General features: G+C 44.8%; 1 protein-coding gene across 1 annotated transcript in view; it reads left to right on the forward strand.

The window, feature by feature from the left end:
• LOC311192992 (unconventional myosin-X-like) overlaps nucleotides 1-21,344 on the forward strand; it is a gene marked incomplete at both ends in the record, with an annotated part of 80,265 nt that extends 58,921 nt beyond the window's left edge. Inside the window, 16 exons of the mRNA XM_084265685.1 lie at nucleotides 1,569-1,692; nucleotides 2,193-2,436; nucleotides 3,232-3,327; nucleotides 4,907-5,000; nucleotides 5,617-5,672; nucleotides 7,291-7,433; nucleotides 9,162-9,356; nucleotides 10,560-10,717; nucleotides 11,874-11,997; nucleotides 13,879-14,176; nucleotides 15,842-16,049; nucleotides 16,824-16,960; nucleotides 17,797-17,920; nucleotides 19,234-19,683; nucleotides 20,490-20,681; nucleotides 21,231-21,344. Coding sequence (XP_084121811.1) covers nucleotides 1,569-1,692; nucleotides 2,193-2,436; nucleotides 3,232-3,327; nucleotides 4,907-5,000; nucleotides 5,617-5,672; nucleotides 7,291-7,433; nucleotides 9,162-9,356; nucleotides 10,560-10,717; nucleotides 11,874-11,997; nucleotides 13,879-14,176; nucleotides 15,842-16,049; nucleotides 16,824-16,960; nucleotides 17,797-17,920; nucleotides 19,234-19,683; nucleotides 20,490-20,681; nucleotides 21,231-21,344 — 2,757 coding nt within the window. The remainder of the gene's footprint in view (nucleotides 1-1,568; nucleotides 1,693-2,192; nucleotides 2,437-3,231; nucleotides 3,328-4,906; nucleotides 5,001-5,616; nucleotides 5,673-7,290; nucleotides 7,434-9,161; nucleotides 9,357-10,559; nucleotides 10,718-11,873; nucleotides 11,998-13,878; nucleotides 14,177-15,841; nucleotides 16,050-16,823; nucleotides 16,961-17,796; nucleotides 17,921-19,233; nucleotides 19,684-20,489; nucleotides 20,682-21,230) is intronic.
• Between the last annotated feature and the right edge of the window lie 681 nt (nucleotides 21,345-22,025).

Consider the following 22,025-nt stretch of genomic DNA (forward strand, 5'->3'; position numbering starts at 1 on the left):
GGGCCCCCATGCACACAACCAAGAGCACCAGACCTTTTCATTCCTACTGCAGGCAGAGTGACAGGGTAGTAGAGCTGGGCTATTAGCCTCACACTTGAAGCATCTCGGTGTAGATCACACGCTGGGCTCTGGGCTTCCTGCATGCCCTCAGGCTAGTTGTTTAATAATGCAACCATAAATCTCTTACAGAACAGGATGTCAGATAAGCCCACGTAGAATTGTGAGGAGTTCAGGTGTGAAGCCAATGACAGCTGTAAAAATACTTCAGATAAAAGATGTCCCTGAGAATACAGACTTTTAGAAAATGATTGATACTTTTTCTTTTTAGGGAATTTAATTTATTGCTTTTGCTGTTCTTTTCCAATGGCAAATTGTAACCCTTCTGAAAAGGCTGCATGATTTTTCCTGTTTGCATTTCCCTAATGTCAGCTGCCAGCCATGAGGCATTTTTATGATGTCATCTGCTTGAGTAAAGGTCCTTTGTCCATGGGCAGGTACTCACAGATCACTGTCAGGTAATCCTCAAGTTGTGAATCATTCTGTCGTAGCCTGGGTGAGTTTCTACTATTCTTAAAATGTAAATAGAAGTGGGGAGTTATTGGGCTATTCAGTGAGTAAGACTCATGAAAAATCCGGTTCATACTGTGTCATGGCATGAGCAACAGGAAGACACAACAGCAGCTGGGTCAAGAACCCATCAGTAGTTGCTGATCCAAGAGTACCTGTGTTTTGAAGCTTAATGGCAAGAGAGGGAGAATGAATGAGGAACAGGAATCAGGCAGAGCTGGAGTGTAAAGGTGTCACAGAGAGAGGGCAGAAAGGAAAGGTGAAAAGAAGTAATGTGCATCTGAGGAAGAAAAAGGTCTAAGGAGCTGCCCTCATTACTATTAAATTAATAAAGCTGATCAAAGGAAGTTGTAAAGGAAATGACAGGGTAATTTGGCATTTTGTGTGTGAAGTACCTTCTCATGGGTAAGGACCATTATCAAGTTCAAGATCAGGGATGAGTAAATACAGTAGTATTATTTCACTAGTCTAGATCTTTCTTTTTAGGCTCCAGTTATCCTGGAATGTGGGTTTTTTTTCTTAATCAACCCGAAGCAAGGCATTTCCTTGCTGGGTTAAGATGAGGATTCCATCCCATCCAGCATCCTGGCCTGTTTGCCAGAAAAATCAGAAAAATCCTCCAAAATGAAAAATTGTCTCTTAATCCCATTAAATTAAGAGTTTGGACTGTGGACTCTGCTTTGGAACAGGAAAGTTGGTTACTGCAGGGAAGTGGAGTTTTCTAGCCATGCTCACAGCTGAATGGCACTCTCCTTTCTGGTATGAAATTCCAGGCTCGGAGACTCTTGCTTTGGGCATTAATGGGTAAGCTGTCATGGAATCATAGAATCATAGAATGGTCTGTCAAGCCTCTACTATTTTTTATTTTTTTTTAATAAAGGGAGTATGTGTAGTTTTGTACCTTCTGTGACTGTGTGACTTCTCCAGCTGACTTCTCTTTGCTCCAATCCTCCTGCGACCAGGAGAACACAAGTGGCCTGTATCTCTCCTTTTCCTTTTAGTTTCTGGACAGTGAAGAAGAAGTGGATGTTTACATTGATACAGATGAAGAGTTTTGTAATGGACGAGTCACTATCTTCAATGGCTCAGGGCCACCCTATTTTCACAGCTATCTCTACATGAAGGGTAAGTGGCTTTAGCCAAAGCCATGGAAGTTTGGAATCCAGGAAACCCGCTTCCCTCTTCTGTTTCTCCAGAAACTTCGTCACCATCTGCTTGCAGTTCTCTGTAAACTCTCCTTTTTTCTTTTCTTTTTTTTTTTTTAAGACTAACAAATAACCCAAAGTGCTAGGAGGTGGGTGTCGGGAATTAGACTGGATATCTTTGCTGCTGAAACCTAATTGTGCCCACTTGGTGTGGGCTCCAGTGACTCGTTCTGATCTACAAGACCAAAACCAGTACAAAAATATTGGAGCAACGCATATATTCTGTATTTTCTGTTTGTTTCAGTAGTTTGTTCTGTTTTTTTCTCTGTCCAGGCTTAATCATAACGTTGTTTCTTTCCCTTGTCTCCTTTGTTTCACGTGGAAACCAAAGTGGCAACTTAAGTGCCCGTGAAGCAGGATCCGAGCGGAGACGCGGCTCTTGTTTCGTGCCTGCTGAAGTTCTGCCCCCTTGCTTTGCAGGAGGTCTCATGAACCCGTGGAGGCGGCGCTGGTGCGTTCTGAAGAACGAGGCCTTCATGTGGTTCCGCACCAAGCAAGAGGCACTGAAGTCGGGCTGGCTCTATAAAAAGGGCGGAGGGATGTCAACGCTTTCACGCCGCAACTGGAAACGCCGTTGGTTTGTGCTTCGGGAGTCCAAGCTGATGTACTTTGAGAATGACAGCGAGGAAAAACTGAAGGGGACAATTGATATCAGAAGGGCAAAGTGAGTGATGAAATAAATCCTTTTGGTCCCTAGTACCAATCCCTAAATCAATAATGAAGCATCCATCAGCCTATGTATCCCAAATAGGGTAGGAGAATCAGAAACATGAGGGAAGGAAGAGGCCATTAGAACTTCTAATTTTACTCTGAAAGGAGTCTGGAAATACTCGGTAGTTCTTTTTCCAGTCTGGCATTTCATAATCCACAGAAGGTCTTTCCAAGCCATGGACAGAGCTGGACCAAGAGGGGCTAATTAAATCTATACCCCGCGCGTTCTCCCCTACCCTGGCTCCATCTGTTTCCTGGCTTCCCCAGGCATTTCACCTGTGGGATTTGAATTTGACAGCATGTACTTTCCTGAGCTCTGAATGCTCTTTATGCTTGCCACAGCCAATTCCTCAGCTCCCACTGTAAGAAGGGAGAGGATAGTCGCTTTAATAGCCTTCCAGGGGCCTGTAAATAGCCAAAAAGAGTGGCACGCCCCACTTTGTAAATAACCCTCCATATCAACCCCCCTGTTATCTCTTCTTCCATCTAGTCTGCTGGTGTCTTGAGTAAAATCCATCTAATGCTTTAAGCTTTGATTTTGTAGTAGATTATCTGTACAGGTCTTTTTAAGGGGAACCTGAAAGTCCTAATGTGTATTAGAGGAATTTTCTGTCAGGGTTGCAAGCCTTCTGACCCTGTGATCCCCTTTCCTTGTGGTGAATGGCATGATGTAACAAAAATGGCCAGGTGGGATTTGTACCTGTGAAAAGTTTTCAGTTTTTAGCTCTTGTGATTTGCTGTGTTCCAGGGAGATCGTGGACATTCATGAAAAGGAGAATGCGTTGGACATTGTGACAGAAGATAGAGTATATCACATCGTGGCAGAGTCTCCAGAAGATGCCAGGTATGAGGGGGAGTTTTGTTAGGTTGGTTTGTTCAGCGCAGGTTTGACCCGAGGGCTTGTGGCAGAGCCTGGGAAAAGGAATCACTTCCATTTTTCTGGGGAAAAGGGAGGATTTGTTCCTGAGTCATTTTGTGCTTACTGGGAGGTACCACACCCACTTTAGGGACTCCCTGTTGTAGCTACAGAGATGGAGGTTCATCTGTCTTCTTATGTGGCTGTGAGCATGCTGAATCCGAGGGTTATTTCAGGAGACACACAGAACCTTAATATAAACTGGCACATCTAATAGCTGATTTATTTATTAAATGGAATCTCGAATCAAACAAAAAGTCCATTCATGTTGCCTGTAAATGATTGCGAGAGCAGCTGGGTTTTATCCAGGAGACAGAGAAAAGGCTGCAGCTTATCAGGGTCTGTAGTGTCATCTGATAAAATCTTCCCAGAGCAAAGCAAACAAATGACTCATGTCCTTCCTTCTTGGCGTCCTGGCCAGGCAGTTGTTTAAGGGCAGGTTGGACAACCTGTTCTGGCTACGAAAAGCATGCTCAAGTCTTCCCACTTTTCCCACTCTTACCAAGGCTTCTGCCTTCTCAGCCCAGCCAGTGTAACTGTTTCTCTGATCTACTTCAATCTGATTCCATGAAGTTATTTAGGGACTGTTGTTGTTTCATTTGGGTGTAGGGAGAGGAAGGGGGAAACTATTTGGACACAAATAAATTAACAGAGTAAAGAACAGCCGCACGAACAAGGAAAGGGCACGTTCAAGGGGCAGTAGCTGAGTAACTTCTTAACCCAGAGCTTCCAGAATGGGAGTGGGCATGCCCTGAGATAACACTGCAGAACTGCTAGGGCAAGCATAAACCAAACGTGGCCTGCCAATGCCATATTAGTCTCTGTTCTCAGGGAGAAGAAAGCACCGACACTTGCACTAGCAAAGGGCAGATTAGCAGATGTCATAGAGCATCCAGTTCAAGAATCCTCAGAGAAGTCTAATGTTTGTTGATTTCACTGGAAGTTACAGATAAGAATCTGCTTGTTCTGCAGCAGAGATTAGTCTCCAGATATGTCCATAAGGAGAAGCCCTTTCACAGACAAATAACTCCAAATTAACTTATAAAAAAACCCCATGATTAATTGACAGCCATATGACTTTCAAGTTTATGGGCAGATCAGAAAGAGACTAGTTAAGGAGGCTCCCAGGCGTCTCTAGGACTCAAGTCCAGAAAGATTCCCAACTGACCATGTCTTTACAACTACTGAATGCTCTTCTCAGCCTGCTGACACGTGCTCCCTGGTGGGGCCACCGCCCGCTTACAGTTCCTTGCACAGCAAGTAGAAAACTGGATTTTGCAGGGAGCAGCTGTCCGTGGGTTGGAGAATGAGCACAGAATTTTCATGGGAGGAAGGAAGACATTAGAGGCTGGTATGACCAGCCCAGGAGAGATTTTGTAGCACAGTCCTCATGAAAAAGTGAATGAAGACCTTTTTCTCCATGGGCAGCTTTCCAGGTCCCTTGCCCATACTCTAGAGCTAGGTTCCCTACTCCGATCTTAACCCGGAGTCTCGTTTTGATTGCCAGTGGTTGGTTTAACGTCCTGAGCCGAGTACACAGTGCTACAGCCCAGCAGCTGAGGGAAATGCAAGACGAACAGGCCAATCCAAAGAATGCTGTGGTGAGTTACTGTGCAACCAGTGTCTGGGCGTATTTAGAGCCCTCTGTGTTTAACTGTTTTGTGCAGTTTTTCCGGTACTTGCCGTGCTGTAGTTCATGAGCAGCATAAGAAAGTGGTTATTGTACAGAAACAGTGAAGCTGGTAGAGAAGAGGGTAAGCAGTGGGGAACATAGTGGTTGTAGTGGTTGGCTCAGTTTGATCTCCAAAGGCGCTCCTCTTTGGTTTGGAGGGATGAGGGGGGCTTCCTCATGCAGATAAAATGTCTTCGGATGGGATTATGGGGCTAGTCTGGGTCACAGCTATTCCAGACAGAAGGCACGAGGTTTGGAAGAATGGGGTATTTGTGTGGTTTGCTACTACTGAGATGTGGCGGCAGAGGTTGTTTCGGACCTTCAGAGTGATCACTGGAAATCTATAGCTCTTTTATCTTGGGCCCTTGCAATCCTCTCATGACGTTTAGGGAGCAGAGATGACTCATTCATGCCTTTGTCGTAGTTCATTTCAAGTTACTAGAATTCAGAAGAATGTTTTCAGTTCCAATCCTATTCAAGATGAAGAATGTCTGTAATTTAAGATGGAAGCGATTCCTGTTACCTCTGTGTCTCTCTCTGTACAGGGAACTCTGGATGTTGGGCTTATTGACTCTGTCTGTGCCTCAGACAATCCTGACAGGTAGGTACAGCAACCTCACCATCTCTTGGGTTGGAAACATATTTTTGAGGGTAGGTCCATGTTTTGTTTGGGGTTTGCATTTGTTTAAACTCCTAAGAAATTATCTCCAAGCAAATGAACTCAAGTCTTCACGTCTCTTCAAGCTAAGTCATTTCATAGCATGGAAGTTCACAAGTGTGTTTTCTTGAGTGGAAGTTTAGATCCTCCTTTCCACCTTAAAAATGGGAACAGCATAATCTCAATGTCAAGAAACGATAGTCTTACCTAGTATCAACACTGAGCAAAAATGTCTAGCAAAAGCAGCACTTCCAGACTTTCAACAGTGTAATTTCAACTTCAGCTTGTAACTTTAAGGAAAACCAACAACATTGTGGAAGAATGATGGATGAGCTTGAAATCTTTGTGGTGGAACAGAGCACAGGCCTTTAGTCCACAGACTGGTTAGTGTCACAGAAGAGGTTATGGGACATTTCATATCACTTTATGTTAACATGTAATTATTTCCTACAGTGTTAACAGGTTCAGCCAGGGCAAAGCTTTTCACAACAGTGCTGAAGTAAAATGTTAGCTACTGAGTTATTTACCTCTGTGGTCTGGTTTTTTTTATAACCCAGGTTGCTGGAACTTTGGGGTTACTAGTTTAGAAAAGGCGTATCTCAGTAATGAACTAAGGTTTTGTTGATCAGAACATTTTAGCCAGTTCCCAGCCTGGACTCCTTATAGTTAACCTGTTAGTGAAAAGCTAGGCACAAATAGTAAGCTGAGTAGTCAAAATGTGCCCATGCATCTGCTGAGATACAGTCCTCCAGAGTATCAATCTTTGAATCAATGTTAAACAAATTCTGCTTGTTTTTCAGCCAGGGGGTTTACGCAGTTTATTTTTATAGTCCACAGGTTTCTGCAGTGGCTTGAGTTGCACCTTGTACTTTCTGCTTCACACTTGCATTCTACTTTTCAGTTTCTGTGTTCTCTCCTGGAAGTCCATGTTTGCTTTCAAGGCTTTTTTTTTTTTTGAAACTTGTCATATTTTCATTTTTAAATTTTCCTGCAAAGCATCAATTCTGTGTGGGGCTGGGAATGTCCTTTTGGTAGGACACGTTTGTCTGTCGCAAAAGGGCAAATTAATCTGGGAGCAACGTAATAGTCCTTCCTCTGTTTTGTCAGGATCAGCTCATTCTTTTTAAAACCAATGTCAAGCCCGTTTTAGCTGACCCTGCTGGGACCTATGTTTGCATCACTGGTTTTAATAAGTATGAAGAGAGTGTCTGTATTTGCTCAGACTGGCGGTACTGGCACTAACTCAGTCCAGTCAGAGAACACAGTCCTTCGCTTAGGAACCCAGGACGTTTTACAGCTGCTCATTAGCTAATTAGTGTTTTCTAGCCATGGAAATAGCTTTTGAAAGATGTGTAACTATTTATCTGGTGTCTGTATCCATCAGTTTGCAGACCAGCTGCACTGGAGATACTCTTAAGTGGTTCTATGCTTGACTGTAGTTTGCATTCAGGGAATCTTTCTGCCTTGGTTGTGGGAAGATTGAGGCTGTTGCTCTGGGTGTGCTGTGAGTTGAGGTAGTTGTATGGTTATGAACAATTTTAATGCTTTTATTTTCTGGCAGACCAAATTCTTTTGTGATCATCACAGCAAATCGAGTGATTCACTGCAACAGTGACACCCCCGAAGAGATGCATCACTGGATCTCCCTCCTGCAGAAACCAAAAGGCGAATCTAAGGTCGATGGCCAGGAATTCCTCGTGAGAGGTAAAAGGAGATGCACGCAATGATGACACGTGAAACTCATCTTCTGTTTATGAGGGGGGAGGTTTGATTGTGGCTAATTGGATCTAAGCTTTAGCTGCTCCCAAAACAGTCATTCCCCTCTCCACCTTCCTGCCTGCTGCTTGTCATGCCCTGTGTTGTGCTGGCACTGGCATTTACCCGGTTCCCTGTCGAGTGGATTCAGGAAGCTAAAGCTGGAAAAAATCAGTCGTTCTTTACACATGTAGTGTCTGAAGTTTGCTCCAAAGCCTATTTCAACGTGTCCAGCAAATACTGTCAGGAATAGGAGGAAGCATGGCTGCTGTTTGGGAGCAGCTGGCTTAGGCTGATTATAAGACCACACTGTAGCTTTTGTTTTCAGAAAACTCTGTTCCTTCTGACACCTGTCATGTAGAGAGGGAGGGGGAAAGAGAGATCCTTGTGGGGTTGCTGCTGTCCTCAGCTACACAAACTAACCTGATTCCAGTAGACATAGTGAGGTGGGAGTAATTCTCGGAGGCTGAGCAGAAGATTTAAGTTTTGTCTCTAGCTAGAGCTTGGCTGGAGATGGAGGAGCTAATGCATGTGTAGTGATCCCACACATAATACAGAATATTCCCCTGTTTGTCCTAAAGATTTTTACATCTCCTTACTGGTTTCAGTTCGTCGCATGGTGTTAAATGTTTGAGGATGCTGCTGATCCAATCTGTGGAGAGCAAATGCATAAGCAGATTGTCTTACATCTTCTAGAAAGTATCTGTCATGCAATGAGGGTCTGAATGTCATGGTAGGGCAGGAGGACAGGAAGAAAAGGGTCACCAAAAAGCAGCATGAGTGTTCCACCCTAGTCTTAAAAATTTCAAGGAGATTGAATAACTACTGGATTACAACAATTGTACCTTAAAATATTTAATTGCAAGGCAAAGGTTCCTTTTATCTCATATTACTCATTGGTTAAAGAAAAAAACCCAGGAATGCTTCTTAGCAAAGTCAGTGTGTGCTCTGTACTGCACAGTAAGATACCTGTGTGACCATAGAGGAGCCACAAAGGCACGTATTCGGGAAGGTCTGTCTCTCTATCTTTTCTTTATATGGACCCTCTGGGTTCAGTCCCACCTTCTTTGAACTTTTTGCCTTGTAGGTGGACATCGCTTTTTACAGCTCTGAATAGAAAATTGTGTTTCTGACAGCTTTAGCCACTCAGACTGTCATTTTCTTTCTTTTATTGTGTTGAATTTTCTTTTTCTTTTGTTCTTGTTCTGTGGGGAATCTAAAATGAGAGAGAAATTATTCATGACCATGGGAGAAAGAGCTGCATGTAATGCTTACAGATCTTTCTACTGGGAGATATGTGTCACCAAGCCTCTTCTGTCAAGGTTTGGATAGATGTTTGGCATATCTTTGGAAGAAGGACTTGAAATTTATTTATTCGGGTGTTTGTGACTTGTGAGGGAAGCATCGTGAATAGAGGATGCCCTCATGGTGAAGGCAAACTAAACCAGAGATCATTGATTAAAAATACATAGCGCTGAAGGATTGAACAGCTCTGTAGAAAACGTTGGGCTATTTTCTTACAGTGCAGGATATTGCTGTAGCCAGTAAAGTGGAGCTGGTATGTCCAGCATGAGCCTTTTGAAGAGAGGTGGAGTTCTGGGGAGAGCCACCAGGTGAGAGACAGGGCTGCTGTGGTGGTGAGAGACAAACATTGACACGTGTGTGCTCCTGTGCTAGGCTGGCTTCATAAAGAGGTTCAGAGCAGCAACAAGATGTCCTCTCTGAAGATGAAGAAACGCTGGTTTGTTCTGACAAACACTGCCCTGGATTATTACAAGTCATCCGAGCGCACAGCTGCCAAGCTTGGCACTCTTGTGCTCAACAGCCTCTGCTCCGTAGTGCAGCCTGATGAGAGGGTCTTCAAGGACACAGGTAAGTTGGGGAAGGAAGCACTCATGAGGAGATTTTCCATGTGTGGGGATGCCTGAAGAGGGGATGGTGCAGGAGTGTAGTGGTGTGTCGTGCTGAGAGGGTGGTCCTGCTGTAATCTGTGGCTGCAAACATCTTTCCCCACAGAAGTTGTAAGAGACTTGTCAAGGGCCAGAGAGCTGTGCAGGTGACAGCAGATCCCTCGCTCCTGACGTACACAGTGCAGATGTTTTTTCACTGGGTTGTGTCACTGTTTATCTTGGTGTTTCCCAAATAGAGGTATGAGGGGTATGAGTTCTTAGACGCCACACTCTAATTATCAGTACATCTCCGTAAATAACTGCCACTTTGCAGCATGACCTACATTTGTCTATGGGGGTCAGTGTTCTTCTCTTAAACGACAGCAATGACATACACTGTAAGTCTTTTTTGTAGCATCACTCATCTTCTTAGAAACAGAAGATGACGAGGGCCTGTGTTTGCTTTCTGTGCAGCATGGCACAGTTCTGGGAAGGCAGGAACTGGCATGATCCTCCATTGCTTGCCTTAGGATTGTGGGAGGATATGAGGGGAAGGGTGAATGTCCCTCACAAAGAAGCTGAATGTTAGAACAAGAAATTCTGCAGGTTTGAGTAATGGAGTTACTCGGATTATTTTTTTTTAAAGGGCTGGAAGCATTTAGTGAAGTTGGCACAGAGGAAATTTGTTTCGCTCACTTGTGAGGAATCGTCCATGGGTTTCATATTAACAGATGCCTGGGGCTGCCTTTAGCAGAGTGAATTGTCATCGCCCTGACCTGTTCTCTCAGTTTATGTCAAACGTTATTTTTTAAAGTTCTGAGGGCTGATTTGGCACTCTGATCAGGTGCTGTGTTCAGAGTGGTCATTTTCCGAGTGATTAATAGCACGGCGTAGCCCCAGCACTGTCTGTGAAAGTGAGCTGCCTGGTTGTCAGGGAAGCATTCATGTTCCACTGCAAGATACGTATCTTGGAAAGCTCTCTGTGTGCCAAAGCCTGGACTGGGCCCTTCCCCTAATAAACCTGCTTTGGGAACGGGGGATGTTCCTGCCTTCCTCCTCAATTTTAACCAGGTGCACCATATGTCACTATCAAAGCAGCAAGGGTTTTCCTCAGGCAGGTTCTAGAGACAAGGAGACGGTAACACAGAAGCAAGTTTCACCTTCCAACCTCTTTGTATCTCCTCAGGCTACTGGAACATCATTGTCCATGGGCGAAAGCACTCCTACAGGCTGTACACAAAGCTGCTGAATGAAGCTATGCGCTGGGCCTCTGCCATTCAGGGTGTCATTGACAGCAAAGTTCCCATAGAAACACCTACGCAGCAACTCATTCGCGACATCAGGGTAGGTGGCATCACGCTGATTCCCTGTGGAGCTGGGAGCAGCCACATCACTGCTGGCCTTTCCCTGCCATTGCTGAGAACGTGGCAAGAAACCGGGTTGCTGTCTAAGGATTGGGGGGGTGGTGGTGGTGGGGGTGGTGGTGGTGTTTGAAATGGAAAAGAAACCTGAATGACCATGCTAACCTCGCATTTGCAAATCCCTATTTTATCGTCTCCTCTTCCAAGCATCCTTCAGACACAAGTACAATGGCTATTCCTACCAGCCACGTGCCTTTGCTGTCCTCTGAATCCTTCTTCCTTCCTTAGGCTTGCTGGGCTAAATAGCGGGGTAAGGGGGGGAAAGAAAAGGTCCTTCAGAACAGTAGAAATTGTGCCAACGTAGCAGGAGTAACGTTTGAAAAGGCTTCTTACAAGACATGTGGTGAATTAAATGTATAATCATATTAGAAGACACATCAAAGCATATTTCAGAAGAAATGTATGTGTAAACATATACGTTGTGATGAACTCTAAACTAGATGCAATTAGATGCCAACTGCTCAGGAAGAAAGAGCAGGGAGTGATTGTGGAGAATCTCGGAAAATTTCAGGTCAGGGTTCAAGGACAAATGGGATGTTAGGTATTGTTATGAAGGACTATAGGACAAGATGTGGAAGAATGTGATGCTGGTGCGTGTGATAGTTGCAGGACCAGGTTTTGAACAGCATGTGTATTTTGGTTGTCCATTCTGCAAACACAGGTCATACAGCCAGAGAAATTCAGGGAGGAGAGGCTAATTGTTCCTGATTAAACATAGTGGATCTGTGGTCAGAAAGTCCATTGCCCATTTACTGTTGAAAACTGAGGGATATACCAGGAAGGAGTCATGCCATACATGCCTGTTACATGCCTGCATTAGGTACTGGCCACGAGCCACATTTGAAGTTGAGATCCTGTGCTTGGTGACCTTTAGTATGAGCCGGCATGGCTATTCTTATGTTTAATATTCAGGAATAACGTACAGAGTAATTTTTATATGGGAATTATACTCTGGTGACCTGGTAACTCTGTGGACCTCCAGAAACGTAGATAAAGGTAGTGGTTGAGCTTGAACCTAAATGTATAAGGACATCCTGTGAAAGACTGTCCCCACTGGAAGGTGTTTCTTTTTTTTCCAGGAAAACAGCACGAACTTTGAAGTAGTGGAACAGACATACAGGAGGAACCCAATTTTGCGATATACCCAGCACCCTTTGCATTCCCCATTGCTCCCACTACCATACGGCGATGTTAGTGTCAACTGTAAGTATTTTATCTGTGTGACTGAATCTGGTCATGTTTTCAGGATCAGTGTGGAACCTGAGCACCACAGAAGTGGTCTGGAAGGTCCCCTTGTGCAGGTGGAGTCTGTCTGGGGCAGTGCAGCCACGGGGTTCAGAGGAAGGGAGCAGTCCCTTCCTCTTCCCAGAATGCGTTCTGTGCCCACTGCCTCCTGTCTTAGGAATGCTGAATCTTAAAGTAAATGGGTGCAGACAGTTTATTGTCCAGCCAGGGGATGTGCAGCCTGTTATCCTTGAGCTGCAACTGGGTCGCAAATGGCTCCAGTGGAAATCCTGCAACAGGATTACATCATGCAGCTGGCAGTGGGACAGTATTCATGCGAAAGCTGCTGTAAAACCAGACTAAAGAAACCCTTTCTTCAGAGGCTTCAGGATCACGAAAGGGCGAGGCTGCTTGATAGGCCACCAGCAACCCAAAATGATTTGGTTGTGGTTCCAGACTGGCATAGGAAAACAAAGCTGCTGCTGAACTCCTCTAGAAGGACTTCTAATGCAGAGTGACAGGGCCACAAAAATCTTCTCGGGAATTAATTTCAATCTGGATATGCAAAGCAGTGTATATGGGAAGAAGTCTGCTGCATAGGCAGTGCTGGGTCTGAGTGATCTAGTTCTGCTTTGGAAGCGAGTGCAGATTTGCACAGCTTTATGAAACCGTGAACTCTTGTGTGGTGCACAGAAAGAAAACAGCTAATTCAAGGGTTTGAAAGCTTAGAAAAGGGAAAACTAAAGTCTTTGTGCAGCTGTATTGATTCATCATGCACCTGTATCTTGAATATGGGGTGCATCTTAGCCTTCCATGTCATAGTGAAGATCCAGGAGAAATAAAAACCTACCCAAAGATGATCAAAGGCATAGGAAGATTTGCCTGCAATTAAGAGACTAAATAGAGCAGGATTCTTCAGTCTTGAAAAGAGGTTTTTAGGGCTGGAGGACTGTCACATAGAAAGTGAAGATTAAAAGTACAGAACAAAATCTGAAATACAGAAAAATTACCCAGCAAGTACTTACACCGTGGGACTTAGTGCTGCAGGGCTGTGCATGTGTATTGTACAGTTAATGGATGGGCACTGGGGAAGCAATGGCTCTGTAGGAGATTGAGAAGGACCTACAGCCCCAGAGACAGGCAAAGGCAGGTGCAAGCCTGCAGCAGTACGGTAGCATTGAGTCCTTCTGAGCACTTCAAAGCAGACGTTTGGGTGACTAAAGACATAACCAGTGTTGGTGCATGCGTTTTAAATCTAAACAGTGGGTAACAGTGGGTAAAAGCTGCATCTGTGGTACAGCAGTTTGCCAAAACTCCCTGTTGGCTCAGGGGTCAAAGCTAATAGGGGCACAACACAAGAGTTTTAGATGTGCATGAGGCTTTGGTGTCTGCACTGAGGCACATAAAGCCTTCATTGCATTAGTGACCATCTGCTTTATAGCCGCTCTCTGGGAGACAGTTTACACAGAGAATGACGCTCTGCCACCCCTTCGCCTGTGTCTGCAGAGGAGCTGCCAAAAGCTGTCCCGTGGCACCTCGCCCACAGACGCTGGAGCCTGGACTAGATCTCTATGCTCCTTTCCTTTAATCAAATTAATCTGCTTTCCTGCACAGTATATCCAAAACTGGATCTGCAGCAGTGACAAATTAGATGTTAGCAAATACTAATTAAAACCACATTTGTACATTCAAAGGGGGAGCATTAATGAATATTGAGTGTAAATTTAGGTTCAGGAGATAGGCTAGTGCTCAGGTTGCTGTTCTCCTGTGACAGACTAGTACAGTTGCTAGTAGTGTTGCTGGGCCTGTAGAAAACAAGGGAGATGCTCACCTCTTCTCACCTTTGTGATTGCTCCCCAGTGCAACAGGAGAAGGGTTACAGCAGCTTACAGGATGAAGCAGTGAAGATCTTCAACTCCCTTCAAGAAATTGAGACTGTTTCTGACCCCATACCCATCATCCAAGGCATTCTACAGACCTGCCATGATTTAAAGCCTCTTCGTGATGAAGTGTACTGCCAGCTCATCAAACAAACTAATCACATGCCGCACCCCAACAGTACCGGGAACCTGCATCACTGGCAGCTGATGTCATGCATGAGCTGCACTTTCCTGCCTAGTAGAGGGATCCTGCGCTACCTCAAGTTCCACCTTAGAAGGTACATGTCCTTTTCATGTGGAGCCTGTTTCCTTCCTCTCTGCTTACCTTCCACTGCCTGGTGTACTTCCCTGTCTCACCCTCCTCCTGCGCAAATGTCTTCCTGGGGTGTTGCAGCCTCCTAGCTTTGTGCATGATTCTTCCTACCAGTTGTTGTGTAGTGTTGTATTCAAAGTTCCCCCCTTGCCACCCATCTGTTGTCGGTAGGGTGTGGGAAGTAAGGCTACCCAAACAGAACATGGGGAGACTCTGTTAGAAGTGGATTTAAAGCTGATGACCTACTGCTTACTAATGTCCATGTAAACATTCCCAACCTGCAGGAAAGGTGAGGACCACTGTTTCATATACATTGGAATATGTACTACCTTGCAGCTGCCACGAGCAAGACGTGTACTGTGGAGTAGTGGATATACTGTACATCCAAGTTATAATTTTTTCAATAATTGTTTGCTTAACTAAGCACATAATGCTTCCAATTTGTGTTTCTAATCTGCTTTAACCCCCAATTAGATCATTTACATTTCTTCCTAATTCATGTTCAGCATCTAACGTAGCATTCCAAAGCAGTCTGAATTGGGGCTGAGCTGCAGCTGTGTAGCTTCACTCCATTCATTAATGATGAGAAAGATCAATAAAACCTATTTGATTCCTTCCAAGCTGGGAAGGAGTGAGGTGAAATTCGTGCCAATACACCAAATAGCCACATCCAGGGCCTGCTTCTGGGAGCTGCTGAGGAATATTCCATGTGCCATTTCCTGCTTTTATCATGGAGATACAGATAATCTCACACTTAGAACTGCTGGCTGTTCGGGGAAGAGAAGTGGGTACAAGCATCTGCATTCTACTTTCTTGATTCTGTAAAAGTGGCTCAAGCACAACCAGCAGATTTAAAAAAAAATTAAGGCTCAAAGGGGAAAAAAAAGTTTACATTGGATTTTGTTGTTGTAAATTGAGATGAGAGAGCCAATGGGATCCTGGGGGGTATCAAGAGGAATGTAGCCAGCAGGTCGAAGGAGGTGATCCTCCCCCTCTACTCTGCCCTGGTCAGGCCCTACCTGGAGTATTGTGTCCAGTTCTGCACTCCCTGGTATAAAAAAAAAACAGGGATCTCCTGGAGAGAGTCCAGAGAAGGGCTACGAAGATGATAAAGGGCCTGGAGCATCTCCCCTATGAGGAAAGGCTGAGTGTGCTGGAACTGTTCAGGCTTGAGAAAAGATGACTAAGGGGGGACCTTGTTAATGTTTATAAATATCTCAAGTATGGAATGCAGGGGGAAATGGCCAGCCCCTTTTCAGTGGTCTGTGGTGACAGGAGGGAGCTGCTTTGGCAGGGGGGCTGGACCTGATGATCTCTTGAGGTCCCTTCCAACCCCTATGATTCTATGATTCTATAGTTAATCCTGCTATCTTCAGCTGGTACCATGCTCCTGAAAGTTTGAGCTGCATATTTCATACATTGCTGAGAAATGCCACTGAAGTGACTTTGGCATGATAAGCAAAAGCAGGTTGTAGGGTTTAGGAAATAAGCAGGTTCATTCTTCCTGTGGCTGCCTGTGACATGTCTTTCTCTACTGAACTCTTTACGTACGGCGGTCCAAGTTACATGATGATGTAAATGCTTTCTGGTTCACTGTGTAATGGGTTTTTTTGCTTCTCTTTACAATTAGGGTAAAAGACCTCTTTCCAGGCTCAGAAATAGACAGGTACGCGCAATTCATAAGTGACTCCCTGAAGAGAACAAAGACGAGGGAGTTTGTGCCTTCCCAGGAGGAAATACAGGCTCTTCTCACCCGTGAGGAAATGACCACGACAGTGTACTGCCATGGCGGTGGCTCCTGTAAAATCACCATTAATTCCCACACAAGTGCTGGGGAGGTAATGCATTAGGAGCATTAACCAGATGTATGCACACCTCTGTGTCTGCAAACTGAGTCTGTTGAAGGGACACCTTTTTCCCATTCTTCTCCAATTCCTGATTATTTCCCCCCTCACCTTCCCATCCACGAAGCCCATAGGGAAAGCTCAGCTTATTCTGCAGGCTCAGAGTTACCCAAGGCCTGCGTCAGGGATGTAGAATATCCCTTAGCAGTTGCATTGCAAAAATGAAACCAGTGTGGTGTTCTGGCCATTGGGAAGGTCACAGTTCTGAAGACTCACTAGCCAGAGTTTTCTGGACAAGTTGAAACTCCAGTTCATAATGCCCTCCAGCATTTCTGGAAGGGATATTGTACCAGTAACGTGATCCTTGGCAGGTCAGGAGCAAGTTTCCAGCTTACAGGAGGCACCTCCGTGAAAAATAGAGGTGAAAATAGTAGTAGAGTGGAATTGTTACTAGAGGAACAGAGAATGTGGTAACGATACCTAAATCCATTGCATGCCTGTATCTTGTGCAGAGTTCTAATTCCCCCATCTCCAAAAGGATAGTGGGGATTGAAAACATTCAATGAAGAACAGCAAGGATGAACAAACATAAGTAATGGGTTCCTTGCAGGGAATGATCTTCTAGAGTTAGAATCCTTTAATCTGAAAATGAGATAACCAAGGGAGAAATGTGATAGAGGTGTGAAATGGGGACAGTCCCGGAGATGAGCTGGTTCCTCATTGTAGAGGTCTACACAGTACCCACTCTGTGTCCCTCTGTCTCTGCAGGTGGTTGAGAAGCTGATCCGAGGTTTAGCAATGGAGGACAGCCGCAATATGTTCGCACTCTTTGAACATAACCAGCAGGTGGACCGCGCCGTTGAGAGCCGGGTGATTGTGGCTGACATCTTGGCCAAGTTTGAGAGGTAGAAGAACGTTCACTAAAAGCCTTTAGCTCCTGGTTGGGTGTGTAACGCTGGGTTACCTGATCGTGCAGTCAGGTAGTTGTACCCAGAGCAGTGATCCAGCCAGTCACTGTGGTTTGAACTTCCCATTGGTGAGGTCCAGCTGCTCCTTTGCGCCGTGTGGAAAACTGTGTTCACATCTGTTCTGGTGACAAAGAAGCGTCCCTTATCAGGCTTTTCAGGGCACCATTAGCAGTGGCTTCATCAAAGAGCAACGGTTCACTAGCACAGCTCAGGGAGGTTTGCTTAAGTCTGATAATGATCTTGTCAGTTGACATCGTAACAGCTGTATCAGGAGAGAGCACAAAGATCTGGCCATAGAAATGCAGTTATTTCTCACTGTGGGCTGCGACTTAGTGGCCAGACCTACAAAGAAAGCAAAACATTTCGAAAGGAGCCGGCAGTGCCGTTGGCTGCTTTATATCTGCTCTACAGGCAAAAATAGAATTGTTACAGATGGTGGCGAGGCCGATGCTTTTCGGAGTCACAAGATTACCTGGAAACAGTAGCTCAAAAATGGACTTACCTAGAACCACTGATCTAATTCTTGGATCAAGTATATCTGATAAGAAATTTGCGTCCTTCTAAATCAAGATTTCATGTGACTCAGAGGGAAAATTGGAAGTTTCCAGAAAGCCCACTGTGCTGATACTGCCCATGTCCATTAGGTAGCTCTGTAGGCTGTGTTTAGAAATCAGGGGTATCTTCATATTGTGAGCTGCACTGTGGACATCCTATTACTATGGTGATTCTGGTTACTGGTTTTCTCCTCTCTCATTCTCTTTCCTTTCTTACAGACTTGCTGGCTCTGAAGAAGAGGAGGAGGAAGGACAGTGGCAGCTGTATTTTAAGCTGTATTGCTTCTTGGATATTGAGAATGTTCCCAAAGATGGGGTGGAGTTTGCCTTCATGTTTGAGCAGGTGAGTTCGCTCTGGGAGAGCGATTTGGTTTCGCAGGTGGCAGAAGCAGAGTGAGTAGACAGAAAACTGGCTTACCTTTGTGTTACAAAAAGCTGGTTGAAACAGAAGAATTTAGTGTGTTGCTTTTTTGCCTGGAATCCACCAAGTGTCAAAGCTCTCCAGGGATTAGGAAGGGGTATTAGAACAAAAGCAAGAAAAATGAGCAAGGGCTTAAAAAAAATGGAAAACCAGTGATGCTAAAATGCTTTAAAAATTTATCTTTAAATTTAAAATATACAGAGATTTGGGTAATGACTCAAGAAGCATCAATAAAAGTAGCTGCTGCAGAATATAGGTGTAAAGAAAACTGGAAAACCCAGCCATCTGCACATCAGATTGCAAGAGCAGTGCACCCTCTGGGTATTGCAGTAATTGCCTAAAAGCCCTATGTTTTGATTAACAGAGAGGAACTAAGAGCTACAGAAAAGAAGGAAAAGAGAATGTAGTTGACAATATTTATCTCCTGAGTAATGTGTTTTTAAGTGACTATACTTCATGGTACGATGATGCTGGTTAGGCCAGAGGTCACAGTGGTATGAAATAACCTTGCAATTAGGGGTGCAAAACTAAATGGATCGGAGTACTCGGTTGTGTGATTTGTCCCATCTTTCTTTCTTCTAATGAACACTTTGATCTTGCCTAAGAAATTGAGAGCTGCTGAAAATTAATTAATATGTGTTAAAGGGGGTCGGTGTAATGAAGACTGAAACTCACAGTCAAATAGGTGGCATGTGCACCTCTAATCCAGGCATTACATGGGTGTACAAAAAATCCCATAAATAGATTTCACAGAAAAACAGGTAAAGGGAAGGAAGAAAATCAGGGAAGATATCAGGTGAAAGAGCAGGAGGTGGGAGGTGCTGGTGTGCAATGAGACTGAGGGGGAGAGTCATCAGTTTGTTACCTCTAAGTCTGGTGTGGAATGAAGTCTCCCCACAGGAGCTGCAGATGGTGCGGCACAAACCAAATTGCCTCAATTCTGATTGCTCCAATCTGTTCCAGACCTAAGAAGTCCACATTGTAAGTGGACTTTCAGTACAGGACAGGGGCCCTCAGAGATCTGTCCTGTCCAGGCTTACAGAAAGAGGTGTTCCACCAGCATGGACCAGTTGCAGACTTTTGCTTCTTTATTATGATGTCTACTCTGACCTCCTGATTTATGTCTTTCCTGCTGGGATGGGCAGATGCCATGGGAATCTGTACAAGGACCCAGCTGTGGACAAAGTGTACTTCTGCTTTCTAATGAGTTTGGGGGACTTCTTGTGTCTTTGTAGGCTCACGAAAGCCTCATAGACGGTCACTTCCCTGCACCAGAGGACACTCTGCAGCGCTTAGCAGCTCTACGGCTCCAGTACCTTCATGGAGATTATTCTAAAATAAGTTGGACCCTTGATGGAATCTACCCAGTTAACAGACTGAAATCCAAAATACTGCACTCTACAAAGAGCAGCGGCACTACCAGCCACACTCTGGAGAGGAGGCGGACGAGCTTCCTGGAAGGGACATTGAAACGCAGCTTCAAGACAGGCTCTGTAAAGAAGCAGAAGGTAGAAGAGGAGCAGATGATGGAGATGTGGGTAAAGGAAGAGCTTTCAGCAGCTCGGGCAAGCATAGCACAGAAGTGGACCAAGCTGCAGGGACTGTCTCAGCATCAGGCCATGGTGAAATACATGGCCATTGTGAAGGAGTGGCCGGGTTATGGGTCAACCCTCTTTGATGTTGAGGTAAGCCATGTGTAAACTCACATAGCTACTGCCACGGAGAGGCATCAATCTGGAGAACAGATACAGCTGCGGGTATTCCATTGCTCAGCAGCAGAGGGAATTTCAGGAACTTACTGAGCTCACGGTAAGCCCTGCAGCATCACATACCCACAGAGATGTGATGCAGAGAGCACAGAGACAGCAAGCTGGTGCATCCTGGTAAATCATAGAACCATAGAACTGTTTGTGTTGGATCACAAACCCCCTCATCTAGTCCAACCCCCTGCAATGACCAGGGATGTCTTCAAATGGTTGGGTTACTCAGAGCCTCATCCAACCTGACCTTGAGTGTTTCCAGGGATGGAACATCTACCACCATCCTGGGCAACCTGTGCCAGTGTTTCACAACCCCAGATAATGGGAGACAATGAACTCCCACTTCATTAGAAGAGCAAGAGAACTGGGGAAACCTTTTCTGAGCGTAAGTAGCTGATGGCTACTGAAAGTAGGAGTAAAACGAGGCTCTATTGTCCTTACTGGCAAAAAAAAAAGTGCAATACATTTTGCACAATTTCTGCAAAATCCAATGAGAAGCGTTAGGTATTACAGTTATTTATTACTCAACTACTATTTGATCAGATTTGCCACTTGAAATCTTTGCATCAGGCATGTGTGCAGGATCCCTCCTGCAGACATCAGGTTTTTCTTTTTCTATTGGGGGGTCAGCGGTTGAAATCTCTTACAGGATCCAGCCTTGAATCAAAGAGGATCTGGTAATGTATGTAAACTGACTCATTTATGCAAAATTTCACGTTTCCCTTTTGCAGTGCAAGGAGGGTGGATTTCCAAATGATCTTTGGCTTGGGGTCAGCACCGAGAACGTGTCTGTCTACAAACGGGGGGATCCAAAGCCACTGGAAACTTTCCAGTATGAGCACATCGTTTTCTTCGGAGCACCGCAGCCCAACACCTTCAAAATCACAGTGGATGAGAGAGAAATGTTCTTTGAAACATCCCAGGTACATGAAAACACAAGACCTGTTGTATGTGCAGTTTTACTAGCGTTTCACTGAAGCTCTGATTTCCATGAGCTAGACAGTTTCCTATGCAAAAACTCTTGCCAGGTGGACTGGATAGCCAGGGAACAGGATGAAGGGAGCTTACACCTAAAGTGCTGTTACACCTAAAGTGCTGTGAATACAGGGATAAACGGAGAAAAATTACACTGCTTAGAAAGTGAAGGGGATTGAACTGTCTTACAGTGCACCAGGAATTCCAAATTTCGGGTGCTCATGAATGTGCCTGGTTATTTCATTCTCTTCTAGTATTTGAATGGGAAGTTCACAAACTTTAAAACAAGTTTAGTGGCATGGAAGTTGCTTTTCTTTGAGCTACGAACCCTTTCGGTGTTAGCACCGCAGAGCAGAAACTTGCCAAGCTTTTCTTTCCTTACTGTCATGTCCCCTTCAGCATGACACACAAAATTCACCCCACTCTGCCTTTGGACAAGGGAATGTCCTCCCAGGCTTTTACCGTGCTCCTCCCCTGTCACTGTGTTCTCTCTCCAGGTGGGTGAGATAATAAAGATCATGAAGGCGTACATCAACATGATCGTGAAGAAGCGCTGCAGCGTCAAATCAGCCACCAGTGTGGACAGTCACGCTAGCGTCTGGACCAGGTGATACGGCGGAACTGCCACGAGACAGGGGCAGTTGTTCAGCAATCGGCGTTTGCAACTTGCCAGCACAAGTGTAGCAAAGATGTTTTTGTTTTTAAGAACTCCACCTGACTGACTACTGTATTTAAAAACTGAAGTGACATCTACAGTACCATAGGATTTGCACCTCTGCCCAAAGACGTTAAACAGCAACAACTGTTGTTAAATATTAATGACCCAAAACTTCTTTCCCCCTTGCTTGTTTGAAGAACAATGTACCTTAAAGAAGCAAAGTCAGAATCCTCCTCCTCCTGCCTGTCTTCTCTGCTGCTTTCACCGTTACCTGTTGTACTGGCAGCAATTTGGAGGCATCATTTCTCCCCTAGAGGAGGTGGACATGGGCTTCCTTGCGAACTTCTAACATGCAGACATCTGGGATTGGGGGATGGCAGCATGGTCTGCTAGAAGAGTATCTGAGTTATATTTATTTTGCAAGCAATTCTAAAATAGAAGCCACCATAGGTTTTTTTCTTCAGGAAAGGTCTACTAATGATCTGATCTGGTTTTAAAAGAAAATGCCCCTTTAAAATTGAAGCCAGGTGGTCCAACTAAGAGGTCAAACCCTACGTTCGAGAGCATTAAGCAAACAGAAACACCCAAGGTGGTTCTTCACCTTCCAACAGAAGTTCACAGGTACACAACTGTA

This window comes from Gallinula chloropus (assembly GCF_964237585.1).
Source record: "Gallinula chloropus genome assembly, chromosome: 5".
In the NCBI taxonomy this organism is placed as follows: Eukaryota; Metazoa; Chordata; class Aves; order Gruiformes; family Rallidae; genus Gallinula; species Gallinula chloropus.